Below are 14,823 nucleotides of genomic sequence, written 5' to 3'. Positions count from 1 at the left end.
TTTTCAGAAAAAAACAAGTCAAAATTAAGTGCATTTTTGCTTGAAACCAGCTAAGTAATCTGCCAATGTGGTAAGAAAAGTAATCTTGTTTTCTGTTTGAAATAAGACATTTTTTGCTTACCCCATTGGCTTGTTCTAAGCAAAAACTCACTTAATTTTGACTTGTTTTTTTCTGAAAACAAGACCATTTGTGACCCTGGACCACAAAACCAGTCATAAGGTTAAATTTTCCAAAACTGAGATACATACATCATATGAAAGCTCAATAGATACGCTTTCTATTGATATATGTTTTGTTAGGATAGGACAATATTTGGCCGAGATACGTCTATTTGAAAATCTGGAATCTGAGGGTGCAAAAAAATCTAAATACTAAGAAAATCACCTTTAAAGTTGTCCAAATTAAGTTCTTAACAATGCATATTACTAATCAAATTACATTTTGATATATTTATAGTAGGAATTTTACAAAAAATCTTCATGGAACATGATCTTTACTTAATTTCCTAATGATTTTTGGCATAAAAGAAAAATCAATAATTTTGACCCATGCAATGTATTTTTGGCTACAGCTACAAATATACCCCAGCGACTTAAGACTGGTTTTGTGGTCCAGGGTCACATTTTTACTTGTCTAGAAAATCCTTCTTGATTTAAGAATTTTTAGATATTTTGGCTGGAAACAAGAAACAAAATCTAAGTAAGAAAAGCATTTTTAGCAGTCAACTTTAGTCTCATCTGAGACTGAGACCAGTACTCCAGCGCTGCAGCACATGGGAAAAATCATTCAGCTTTCTACAGTTTATACTGTGCCTGAGCCGAAACCAACAAAATACTGGAAGTCAGTCACCTTTGTGTAAAACGGTTATGTCTTTAGGCTTTTACGGCTTGAGCTTTGGACTGCTGTCATTAATCATTATGCTTTACACTATAAAAATATGCGTTTTAGAGTGCAGATGCTAAATATATCTGTGAACCTTTCCCTCTGCCAGGTCTTCCACATCCTTTTGCCATCACGGTGTTTGAAGACAGTCTGTACTGGACCGACTGGCACACCAAGAGCATCAACAGTGCAAACAAGTTTACTGGCAAGAACCAAGAGGTCATCCGAAACAAGCTGCATTTTCCCATGGACATCCACACCCTACACCCACAGAGACAACCTGCAGGTCAACTAACCGTAATAGTATATAATGTTTACAAATGCAAATCAAATTTAACTAAATGCCACCCAGACTCATTGGAAAAACATGCCTTTACCTACATTGCTACAAAACTCTCTCTTGCACACACGCACATACACACAGACATATAACTCACTGCAGTTTCCGTCTGAAATAAACACTAGTAGCAGTAAAACGCCAACAGCTTTTATTCCTTTTCACACAAATTATGATTAATAAAGTCTTATTTTCACTCAATTCCTTGCACTATACTATGTTTTGACCTTAAAAAAACTCAAAACACCATAAAACAGCTCTATATTTAGATTTTCTGAAACAGTAAACTTGCTTGATAGCGCACCCGGTGCAACATTGCACTTGAGATGCAGCACATTTGGATACGAGTTCAGTGAAACACCAGTCACTATTAAAGAGCTTAAAAACTTGTAGAAGAAATGGCATGGCTGCTTCAGCATTTTGTTTTTATTTCACGTTTGCTTTTATTAACACTTTATTTAGGTTTAATGGTTAAGTGTAGATTGTACATTATTTTCAAACGTGATAAATTATTAACTTTATCTTCAAAACATGCAAGCAACATTGGAATATAATTTTATACAGTGTTCCCATTGGTCCTTGAAATCCTTTTGGACTAGCTTGCTTGATTTCCGTTAGTTACAAGCATTTACATGTTAATGTTAAGTGTTTCCCACATTAGGTACCTTGTGCTGTACGTTGCCATGAAGTTTACATGCACACAAAACTACTACGTTGGTACCTCAACGTTTCACAGAACATAAACATTTGTGATAATCTGTTGGCCAAATATTTTATTTAATGTAATGTTGAATTGCTTTGCTTGTTAAGATAATTGCACTGCAAAAATGCTTTTCTTACTTTGATTTTTTGTCTTGTTTCCAGAAATAATCTGGCACTAGGGTAAGCAAAAAAAAAGATTATTTTGCTTGTTTCAAGCAAAAACTTACTTAATTTTGATTTTTTTTTTTTCTGAAAACAAGACAATAATTTTTACTCCTTCATTATTTTAAATATATTTTTTTTAGATATTTTGGCTGCAAACAAAACAAAAAATCTAAGTAAGAAAAACATTTTTTGCAGTGCATGTAAACCCATGAGGCAAGAAAAACTTTCTTAAAAGTTACATGATCCTAAGCTCCTTTCAATAAAATCCATGCAAAAGTTAATATAAGATCATTTTAGACGACGTTATAGGATGTACCGAATATTCTTCAGTTTTATGCAAAACAGAAATGCGAAAAATAGAATTTCAGATTATTTTTTTGCATAGTTGTGTTTGACGCATGAAAACTGTAACAATGTATTCTACAAGGTAACACAATGTAACCTTGCTCTCACTTGAAATGTGTCCCCACATTAGGTCCTTAAATTTGAAGTTAACCAAGGTGTGGGAACCCTGTTAACTAAATGCCACCCAGACTCATTGGAAAAACATGCCTTTACCTACATTGCTACAAAACTCTCTCTTGTGCACACACACACACACACACACACACACACACACACACACACACACACACACACACATATATATATATATATAACTCACTACAGTTTCCTTTTGAAATGAACACTAGTAGCAGTAAAACACTGACAGCTTTCGTTCATTTTTACACGAATTATGATTACTGGGGAAGATTATAGATTATTAAAGGCTTATTACCTCAAAACCAGAGGTGGGTAGAGTACCCAAAATCTGTACTCAAGTAAAAGTACAAGTACTTATGGAAATATTTACTCAAGTATGAGTAAAAGTAACAATCTTAATAGTTACTTGAGTAAGAGTAAAAAAAGTATCCGATGGAAAAAGTACTCAAGTAGCTAGTTACTAGTTACTTCTGATCTGATTGATATGAATTGAAAACCCTGAATTTCAAACTGTTTGGAAAGCTTCCGCACACCTCTCCTTGAAAACATAGGCTGAAGTAAGGTGTACATATATATATATATATATAGGGCTCGCAAAATTTTTGGTAGCCCGAAAATTAATTTAACTAGCCCAAATAAAAAAACAAACAAAAAAAGACCTTTTTTTAAATATAGAAAATCAGATAGGAGTCTAATCAAAAATGTTTTTAATACACGGATATAAACAAATATCAAGGAAGTAATTTTATTTCATTATATTTATTTCATTTAGTGTGTCTGCAGAATTTTTAAATATTAATTTAAAGCAATTCATAACCATTTTTAAGATCTGCAAAAGTAAAATAAACAATATGGGATTGGACAATGTAAAATAGAAAATTAAGCCATAAAATGGCATGATTTAAAATTCAGATACAGTTTCACACAAAAACAAAATATGTTACACTATGGCATTTCATCCTTTATAACATTAAAAGGGATACATTGAGTTTATAATTTATTACATTTATTTAAAACATAAATATTACTGTACTTGTTTAGATTTTTAGAAGGCACCTTTAACTTTTTTACATTCTACATTTACAACTCTGTGTTTGCTGCATAAAAACATGGGTCGATAATTGCAATCATTTGACCATAAACAGCTGAAAAAAATGTATTGGAAATGAAAAATTCATTCTCTGTCATGAGGGGGCGCTTTAGGAGCGCTGAAATATTACGGTTTCCATAGTAACAGCTGTACACAAACCAGCATTAACGCAGTTTTATCAGACATGAAATGAAAATTCCAACGACACGTTTCTGAGGACAGTAACGGAGGAACGCCATCAAATGTAGTGAAGTAAAAGTAAAGTTTTTTCACTATAAATGTACTTGAGTAAGAGTAAAAGTACCTATCTTTAAATATACTCTAAAAATACTAGTTACCCCAAAAATTTACTCAAGTAAATGTAACGAAGTTAATGTAATTCGTTACTAGCCACCTCTGCTCAAAACATTTAAATCCAGCTCCGTATTTGGCTTTTCTGACATAGTAAACTTGCTCGATGGTGCACCCGGTGCAACATTGCACATGAGGTGCAGCACAATTGGATACAAGTTCACTATAAAAGAGCTCAAAAACTTCTAGAAGAAATGGCATGGCTGCTTCAGGAATTCGTTTTTATTTTTTGTTTGCTTTTATTAACACCCTGTTAGGTTTAATTTAACGTTTCGTGTAGGTTGTACATTTTTTTTTAACGCAATAATCTTGGACATTTAATTTTCGAACTGGCACGATATGTACAACTAATGTAATAAAACATTGCCAGATCCATGTTCGTTTGTTTTGGACAAAATTGAACACACTTTTAGCGCCACCAACTGGACGTTTTACTTTGAAGTTGTTGCAAAATATGCAAAAAAACCAATGTACTACAATTTTGTAGCTCATATTTTTAGTTAGGGTTTTCCACTGAGCCTAGGTTGAGTAAATGGTGTACATTTTTAAAAGCATTATTCATTTTTTTTCTCTTGTTATATTTAGGTGGGAGAAATCGCTGTGGGAGCAATAATGGAGGATGCAGTCATCTTTGTCTTCCAAGCAATAAGACCTACACCTGTGCGTGTCCTACAGGCTTTAAAAAGGTGGACCACTATAACTGTGCCCAGAGTGAGTACTGCGTGCCTTGATTTATATTTATCCTCCTTTCGTGCTGCAACAATATCCCTACACCTTAAGGGTACAGTAACACAAGAAGTGCAATACAAACTTCCAGAAAGTGATTGTGTGCATCTTTGTGTCGGTATCACGAGGAGCCATTCGCGTTCTGGGTAACTGACAGAAATGAAATTTCAGCATTGCTTAAGAAAAATTAAAAAAATTGTGCTTTTATGGATACAACAGCTTGTTTTACCCTTTAAGATACAACTTATCTATCCATAAAAGTGCATATTAGTACCTTTATAAAACTTTTTGGGAAAAGTGAAATATTCAGGGCAACATGATGCATTCAGATTTTTGTCGTCATAATAATTAGCAATTAATGTCTTAATAGCTGTAATAAGTAACACTACTTTTTGTCAGTTTGGATTTGTTTGTTTACTAAATGCAAAATGCCTCATGCCAAGACAGCATATTTTTTGTTCAGCAAATTAATTAATTTGTAATGCATGCTGGGATACTATAAACCCTTAACATGTGTTTTATGTAGTTTCAAGAAAATTGCATTTAAGAATTAAGGGGAGACCCTGCAGGCAAAAACACCTGTCAAGTATGAGATTTTGGGCTTTTTGGTGTTTCATACAGTGTTTTTTCAGAGTACTGGAAAGAAAACACCCAAAAGACACTGTAAAGTGTTTGTTTTATAGCACTTTATCTATTTGTGTCAATAGATTTCAATGACAGTACATATTTTTAAAGGCCGTTTTTTCTCCTACACTGAGCCATAAATCTCCACTTCAGTAACACTTACACACACCAGACTTTACATTTTTATTCCTGTCTATATCCTGAAGGTTTTTACAAAGGGATTTGTTCATATATGATTTGCTTAATTTTATACAACATTTTATTCCCCCAAAAATGGTAAAAAATTCCTTGCTTTCTGTCTGTTCTAAGTATTTTCTGAATTATGGAGTGACCAAATGAGATCCCCTCTATAAAAACATTTGACTCTAATATGTCATAAAAATTAAACAAGAATTTTGAAACTGACTTCATCCAGTGTTTAGATTTTTGTACTAGAAATGAATGCAAATTAGTGCATATTTCATTAAATAATGCTTCATTTGCATATTTACACAACATTTTAGAAAACTTGTAATACAAAAAATGTTTGCAATTATCAATGTAATCAATCAACTGTGTAAGTAAGGGGATAACTATTAATTATCTAGTAATATTAACTAGTAATTTTTTTTTACCCTATTCACCTGCAGTGTCTCGCCTTAAAAGTTTTCGTAAACTGGAAAAAGTGTAGTTGCATTTATTACATTGTAGTAATATACATCCTTAATGTATTATTATGATCTGATACATGTTCGTAATCGATAATTGCAGCTTCTCTCTTTATCATTTGACTGTCCTTGTTTATAATTTCTTAAAAAATGAAAACCACCACAAATGTAAATAATGTTATAAACAAATTCCTTCTATAATAATGTAACTTCTGGCTTTGTGACATGCATGTTTGTTTGTACTTATGAATTTCTTAAATCTGGAGAACTGACAGGAGACCTTTGGTCTTTGATCAGGTCTTGACAAGTTCCTGCTTTTTGCCCGAAGGACGGACATCCGTCGAATCAGCTTTGACAATGAAGACAAGCTGGACGACGTCATTCCACTGGCTGATATTCGAAACGCTGTGGCCCTGGACTGGGACTCCAGTGAGCGTTATATATACTGGACTGATGTCACCACTGATTCCATCAACAGAGCGAAATGGGATGGAAGCAAACAGGAGGTTAGCAGGAATTTAGCCTTAGACGCAAAGATCAGATTTTGAGATCAGATGAACACTGCTGGGCAGCTTCAAAAAAAAAAAAAAAATCTGTTTTAAAAAATAATTTATATACACTTCTGGTAAAATGTTTGAAATTAAGATTTTGTGATGTGATTTTAAGAACTTGACAAGGCTGCATTTATTTGATCAAACACACAGTAAAAACAACAATATGATGAAATATTATTAGAATTTAAAAGAAATGCTTGCTATGTGAATATATGTTAAAATTGATTTTATTCCTGTGATCAAAGCTGAATTTTCAGCATCATTACTCCAGTCTTCAGTGTCACATGATCCATCAAAGTCATTCAATATGCTGATTTGCTGCTCAACATTTATTATTGTTGTCAACTTAATAATTTCATAGAAACTGAAACTATTTTCTTTCATTTTCTTCGAAAGTTCAAAAGAACAGCTTTTGTTTGAAATATATATTTTTGCAACATTATAAATGTTTTAACTGTCACTTTTTAGGAATTTCATGCATCCTTTCTGAATAAAAATATTCTTTTTTTTATTTTTTTATTTTTTTAACCATACCCGTAATTTTTTAAAGGTATGTTTATCACAGTTTTCTTTAAAATATGAAGCAGAACAACGGTTCTCAACATTGGTAATAATCATAAATGTTTCTTCAGCAGTAAATATAAATATAAAAATGTCTTTTCTATGACTTTTTATCAATTTAACACATCCTTGGTAAATAAAAGTATTAATTTCTTTTTTTTTTTTTTAAACAAAATAATAAGATGGTAGTTTATATTGTTACAAAAGATTTCTATTTTAAATAAACGCTGTTCTTTTCAACTTTTTATTTGTTAAAGAATCCTGGAAAAAAGAAAATCACAGGTTGCAATAAAATATTAAGCAGCGCAACTGTTTTCAACATTGATAAAAAATCTGCATATTAGAATGATTTCTGACGGATCATATGACACTGAAGACTGGAGTAATCATGCTGAAAATCAGTGTTGTTTTCGTCAACAATGACGATGACGAAATCATTTCGTTGACGCCACTTTTTTTCATGACGATAACGAGACGTTGACGAGATAAAATTGGCTCGTTGATGACTAAAACATGACGAGACGTGTGTGAGTTTTCGTTGACGAGACGAGAATAAACGAAAATGTTAGTGGATGGTCCGTCAGACGTTTAAAATGCATGACATTTCTGCTTATTGTGCATGCCAATTAAAACCTAAAAATATCTGACGCTATGGCAAGCCGTTTTAGCATTAAATACTCTTTGCTATACTAGTATGGCAAGCCGTTTTAGCATTCCATCCTTGTTTGTCTTTTATGTTCTAAAACATTCCTTCATTATTGTAATTATTAGTGAAAATAGTCGATCCGGAAGCTCACATTGTGTTGAACTATAGATCTGCTATTTTCAGAACTTATAAGTGACACTACCCAACAGCAAAATACTTACTGACCTACATTAATTTGTTAAAAGACTACTTTTTTTCCCTTTTTTTGACTAAAACTAGACTAAAACCTTTTTGACTTTTCGTCGACTAAAATTGGACTAAAACTATCACATATAGAAGTGACTAAAATTTGACTAAAACTAATAACCATTTTAGTCCATAAGACTAAGACTAAATCTAGGATGGTTGTCAAAAACAACACTGCTGAAAATTCAGCTTTGATCACAGTAATAAATTACAGTTTTACATATAGTCACATAGAAAGTGGTTATTTTAAATTGTAAAAATATTTCACATTTTTACAGTTTTTACTGTATTTTTAATCAAATGAATGCAGCTGTTATGAGCATGAGAGACGTGAGATTTTTTTTTGTCATCTTAATAAATAAAAAAAAATAAAATAAAATATAGAATATAAAATGTAACCGAATTGAATAATTAGGGAGCAAATGTAAATAACAAATGAAAAAACACAAATTCTATGTGTAAGTACTCATAATACATTATTAAATCTGCTTATAGTTAATCTGTTGCTCTTGCCTTTGATTAGGTCTGTTCATGCAACTGCTGTTAAGTGTCTAATGTATGAATAATGCATGTTTTGGTATACAGTATTATAGCGAGATATGTAAAATACTGACCCCTGGAGAACAAACTAGCAAAAACAAAAAAATCCTCTCTTATATACGGTATTAGGGTGGCTGTGATGTATTGTCATGGACTTTGACAAATTATATTCATGTTGCTTACAGGTTGTGGTTGACACCAGTTTGGAAAGTCCTGCGGGTCTAGCTATCGACTGGCTTACACATAAACTATACTGGACTGATGCAGGTACTAATCTGTCATTACTTCATCTTTCAGATCTTTAGCATCAGATCTAAGCTTTGTACCTCTTTTTAATCTTTTCATTTAATTTTCACTGTTTGAGTTGATTCAGGACCAAGTGCACACTACAAGACAAATACTTGTTTTCAATTTTTGCTTCTCATTTGCCGTCTTTTTGTAATTTCATTCTTGCAATCGGATGCAGATAATATTAGTGCAGCTACTCTGCAGTCTGGAGTTTCATGCCAACTAGATTTTTTCATTTTTTCCAATGTTATTTAGAAAAGACTTGTTTTCGTAACTCTTCTAGGCACAGATCGGATTGAAGTTTCAAACACTGATGGAAGCATGCGCACAGTTCTGATCTGGGAGAATCTGGACCGTCCGCGAGACATTGTCGTTGACCCGATCGGAGGGTAGGTCACATACTGTTCAATATGCAGTGTTATACAGTGTTCTCCACAAATGCAAATGGTTATATATGGCTTATGTGTGTCCACATATATATACACACACCCCTTTCTGTCTATATACTAAGGCTTTTGGTCCCATCTGACCATCAAACCCAGTCTTATTGATAGTGGGAATGTAATTTTGACTTTTTGACTTTTGACTTTGTCAAAATTATAACATATTAACTCATTATGAGATAAAGTAAAAAAATAATGAGATCAAAGTTAGAACTTGGTGTCAAATTATGACACCAAGTTATAATAATGAGATCAAAAAATAAAATGTATATAAATAGTATTTTTTTTTTGTCTTTTTTATTTCATAATTTCAATTTAGTATTTAATCATTTTGGCTTTTTATCTCATAATTATTATTTATGACTTAATGTGTGAAAATATTGACGGTCATTTCAATTTGGTACGTCATGATTTTCTAAATTATAGCGTATTAAGTCATAATTATAAAATAATGTCGAAATTATGAGATAAAGTCCTAATTGTGAGATAAAAAATTTGCAATTGTGACTTTAAAAGTCTTATTTTGATATAATTCTTAAAAGCACTTATTTTGACTTTATCTCATAATTATGACATCATTTTGACTAAGTGAAAAAAGTTGAAATTACAAGATAAAGTCCTAATTATGAGATAAAAAATTTGCAATTGTGAATTGTGACACTAAGTCGAAGTTATGACACCGGGTTATAGGAATGAGATTTAAAAAAAAATTTGATAAATAGTATTTTTTTTCTTTTTTTCATAATTTCAATTTAGTATTTCATAATTTTGACATTTTTATCTCATAATTAGAACTTCTCATTTTGACTTTCTCATAATTACTTATTTATGACTTAATATGTGAAAATATTGATGGTCATTTCAATTTAGTATGTCATGATTTTCTAAATTATAGCGTATTAAGTCATAATTATAAGATAAAGTCGAAATTATGAGATAAAAAATTTGCAATTGTGACTTTAAAAGTCTTATTTTGATATAATTCTTAAAAGCACTTATTTTGACTTTATCTCATAATTATGACTTTAATTGAATTCTGACAGTCGTTTTAATTTAGTATGTCATCATTTTGACTAATTAAGAAAAGTTGAAATTATAAGATAAAGTTCTAATTATGAGATAAAAAAAATTTAATTGTGACTTTAAAGTCGAAATTTACACTAAGTCGAAGTTATGACACCAGGTTATAGGAATGAGATTTAAAAAAAATATTTAAATAGTATTTTTTTATTTTTTTCATTTCAGAATTTCAACTTAGTGTGTCGTAATTTTCGCTTACAACTTTAAACTTCTCATTGTGACTTTCTCACAATTACTTATTATTTATGACATAATATGTGAAAATGGCCACTATCAACAACGTTGCTGATTTCCAGATTTGTGCAACTCAACACTATTGTGTCAACAGCCTTTTGATGCACATCACATTTTAGTCTATTTACCAAAGGTGTTAATCCAAATGGAGAATGCTGTATTGACAATTTGCCAGTAGCAGCAGCATCTGTTGAGGTTCACACTGTTTTATAAAGAAATAATAAATAACTGTATTTGTTTTGCCTCACCACAGATTCATGTACTGGACTGACTGGGGTGCCAATCCTAAGATTGAGCGCGCTGGAATGGACGCCTCCAACCGTACAGTTATCATCTCAACGAACCTGACTTGGCCTAATGGACTGGCAATCGACTATAGCACTGAGCGGCTGTACTGGGCCGATGCTAGCATTAAGACTATTGAGTATGGCAACTTCGATGGATCAGGCAGACAGGTAGACATGAGTGTGTGTGGTGTTATTTAAATTGGCTTGGAGTTTGTTCTTTCTCAGGTTAAACTTTCATTCCTTCTTCTCCATTGAAGGTGTTGATTGGCAGTCAGTTGCCTCATCCGTTTGGGTTGACGCTCCATGAAGACAGAATCTACTGGACAGATTGGCAATCCAAGAGCATACAAAGTGCTGACAAACTGACTGGTTTGGATCGAAGAACGCTGGCAGAAAACCTTGAAAACCTCATGGACATTCACATGTTCCACCATCACAGAACTACAGGTAAAATATCACCGTAGACTGTCTCTATTATGTATCAATGATACTGGTACCAAATATACTGTCAAAAGTTTGGACATTGTAGCTTTGTCAGTATAGCCACTCTTTATAACTTTTGGGTGTTTTTCCAACCAAAATCTTGAGATTGCATCCTAGGTGCATTGCTTTACCTTCACTATCTAGTTCATTAAAGAAAGAAAAGGCTAATTTTAAATATTTAAGCCTTACACCATGTCCTAACTAGACTAATCATGTTGAATATGCAACTCTAGTGTACTTTAAATCTTAAATGTGTATTTTTAACAATTGCACTTGTAGATAATATATCAGAGAAATAAAAGATCACTTTTATAACACACTTTTAAAAATTGCACTTTGTAATAATGTCAGATTAACTTTTACTTTAAAGTACATATGTGACCCTGGACCACAAAACCAGTCATAAGGTTAAATTTTACAAAACTGAGATATATACATCAATAAATAAGCTTTCTATTGATGTATAGTTTGTTAGGATAGGACAATATTTGGCCGAGATACATCTATTTGAAAATCTGGAATCTGAGGGGGCAAAAAAATCTAAATACTGAGAAAATCACCTTTAAAGTTGTCCAAATTAAGTTCTTAACAATGCATATTACTAATCAAAAATTACATTTTGATAGGTTTACAGTAGGAATTTTACAAAAAATCTTAATGTAACATGATCTTTACTTAATTTCCTGATGATTTTTGACATAAAAGAAAAATCAATAATTTTGACCCATACATTGTATTTTTGGCTATTGCTACAAATATACCCCAGCGACTTAAGACTGGTTTTGTGGTCCAGGGTCACATATAAATCTTTTGTTGTGCTTTAAAAAAGTACACTTATTTTGATGTGTTGACTAACGTAAAGGCATAATTATAAGATAAAAGTTGAGATTATAACACTAAGTAATAATTATGACATTTAAAAGGAATCAAAACGGATCTCTTTATATCAATTTTGACTTTGTATTTCAAGATGGTGACTTTTTTTCTCATAATTAGAATTTATCTCATTTTGACGTTCTTATAATTCTAACTTAATTTGTATATTTTGACAGTTTTTTCAATTTAGTATATCATAATTTTAACTTTTTTAACATATATTAAGTTGAAATTGTCACTTTAGAAGTCAAAATTGCCATACTAAGTCAAAGTTATGACACTAAATTAAAATTATGAGATTTAAAAAATTATATAAATAGTATTTTATATTTTATTTCAAAATTTTGACCATGATTTTATCAGATTTGGGCTTTATCTCAAAATTATGACTTAATATGTGAAAATTTAGACAGTTGTTTAAGTTTATTAGGTCATCATTTTAATATAACATTAACTCATAATTGAGATAAAGTCCTGATTATAAGATAAAAAGTTGAACTTAAAAATAAAAATTGACATACTAAGTCGAAGTTATGACACTAACCCCCGGTTTCAATGACAAGGCTTTAGCCTAGTTCCAGACTAAAATGTAAGCTGTTTCAATTAAAAGAAACTTGCACTTATTGATCTTAAAATATATCAATGCCTTTGTCTCAGGATGGACACCAGTAAAGTTTTTTTTCTTTTCGTTAAAATTGTCCTAATTGAACTATGGCCTAATCCTGGCTTAGTCTAAACCCTGTCTGTGAAACCAGGCCTAAATTATAAAGATGCACTTAAGTCCTACTTCAGTGGGTAAAAGAACACTCTAAAAGAGTTCAGCTAATTGCATTTTATGTAAATTTTAATTATAATAAATTATTAAATTGTAATTAAATTGTATATTGTAAATTAATGCTTTTAAGTGTCCCAAAACATTACTTTTAGATTGCACTTAAGTATATTCTTTTAAAGCATGTTATTTTCATAATTTATCTATTCAATTGAATTTTCAATGTTCAATTGAAAATATATCTGTGTAAGGGTTTCGTTTAGAATCTAAAAGTTTCAAAAGGGTTCCCCTAAGAACCTTTTAGTAAAGCGCTCTTAAAAGAATCACTTTTTCTTAGTGCAAAGAACATTTTAATAATTTAAAGAAACTTTTGTGCCATTAAAAGTTTCCGTGTGAGTTAAAGGTTCTATATGGAACCATTGATGCCAATGCAGAACCTTTTATTTTTCAAGAGAGTAAATAAGAATTTCCGTTGTATATTCGACACATCAAATTAGAACAATGCCTTTGATTTGTCCAGTATGCAATCATTTAAACACGTAATTCATTTTGAAGTTAGCTTCTTAGCTCTTCTGCTTTCTCCTGTTGACAACTGAAATTCACACGCATGCCTAGCAGATACGAGTTAAAGAGGAATGTGGGTCTCTGTCGTATCCGATGTCTTGGGTTTTCAGACGGAGGATTAAGGCCAATGGTAACTGATCTTCAGTCTGGAGTCTCATTGGTGTATCATGATCTACCGAGACACCCAGAGGCCTCTTATCTGTTACATCTGATTGAACGGCCATTTCTAGCCTCCTCTCTTTCTCACCTGTCTCCACTCTTTCTGCTTTCTGTCTAAAGTCCAGACGCCCTGTTTGGTGAATAATGGCGGCTGCAGTCACCTCTGCCTCCTGGCTCCTGCTCCCAAAGGCTCAAGCTGTGCGTGTCCCACTGGTATCAACCTACAGGCGGACGGCAAGACTTGCACTCACGGTAATGCCCATAATCCCATGCTTCTCTGTCCGTCTCGAATATCTAAAGAACCAGCAATAACTTCTCATTCACTAGCCATTACGCCACAATTGACTTGAAATTTAATGAAACGGCCGCAGGTGTTTTTTGCTTTTGGGATTCCAGGTGACAGTTCAGTCCGTGGTTATTGTTGCAAGGGCAGATCTTTGAAATCTGAGGCTCGTTTTGAGTCGCCTCGGGGGTTTAGGGGTCGCCGTAATGATGTGTCAGTGCTGATGATGTCATGAAGGTGAGAGTCATCGCCTGACAGCCATTCAGTTTGCTTTCCAGTGGAATTCAGTGGGGGATTTGTCTCTTTTGCTCACTTAATTGCTCAGGGGTGGGAAACTCTGGCCCTAAGGGGATATTTAGTCTTAATGCGTTTTGATAATGCAAATAGTTATGTGATTGACAAAGGCTATTTACACTAGCTCCACCCACCAAAATTACAAAAGAAACCATGAGGTTAACTGGGTCAGTGGCGTGGACAGGAAAGTGCTGGTGTTCAGTAATATGATATAATGTGGGAATGAACATGCATGGCATTGTTTAAAATCAGGGTACTTCAAAATACTATAAATAATTGTAGATGCTTATTATGAATCGTTTAGACTTCTAGAATGCATTTTTAGAATGCATCGTTTTCACCAACAGGTTAAACTGAACAATACTGGCATAATTATGAGATCAAAAAGTTGAGATTATGACTGTTATAATTATACAATTTAAAAGAAATCAAAATGGATATATCCTTTTTATCGCAATTTGCATTTAGTATTTTAAAAGTTTGACTTTTTATCTCATAATTAGAA

General features: G+C 32.4%; 1 protein-coding gene across 1 annotated transcript in view; it reads left to right on the top strand.

Annotated features, from left to right (window-relative positions):
- The window catches only part of lrp4 (low density lipoprotein receptor-related protein 4), a 144,169-nt gene that overhangs the window by 101,095 nt on the left and 28,251 nt on the right, over nt 1–14,823 (top strand). The window contains exons 13-20 of the mRNA XM_073835565.1: nt 993–1,169; nt 4,597–4,722; nt 6,306–6,514; nt 8,741–8,822; nt 9,127–9,232; nt 10,854–11,055; nt 11,145–11,334; nt 13,862–13,993. Coding sequence (XP_073691666.1) covers nt 993–1,169; nt 4,597–4,722; nt 6,306–6,514; nt 8,741–8,822; nt 9,127–9,232; nt 10,854–11,055; nt 11,145–11,334; nt 13,862–13,993 — 1,224 coding nt within the window. The remainder of the gene's footprint in view (nt 1–992; nt 1,170–4,596; nt 4,723–6,305; nt 6,515–8,740; nt 8,823–9,126; nt 9,233–10,853; nt 11,056–11,144; nt 11,335–13,861; nt 13,994–14,823) is intronic.

Source organism: Garra rufa, chromosome 3 (assembly GCF_049309525.1).
Source record: "Garra rufa chromosome 3, GarRuf1.0, whole genome shotgun sequence".
Taxonomy (NCBI): Eukaryota; Metazoa; Chordata; class Actinopteri; order Cypriniformes; family Cyprinidae; genus Garra; species Garra rufa.
Note: the sequence above shows the minus strand (reverse complement) of the source record. Positions and strands in the feature narration are given on the sequence as shown.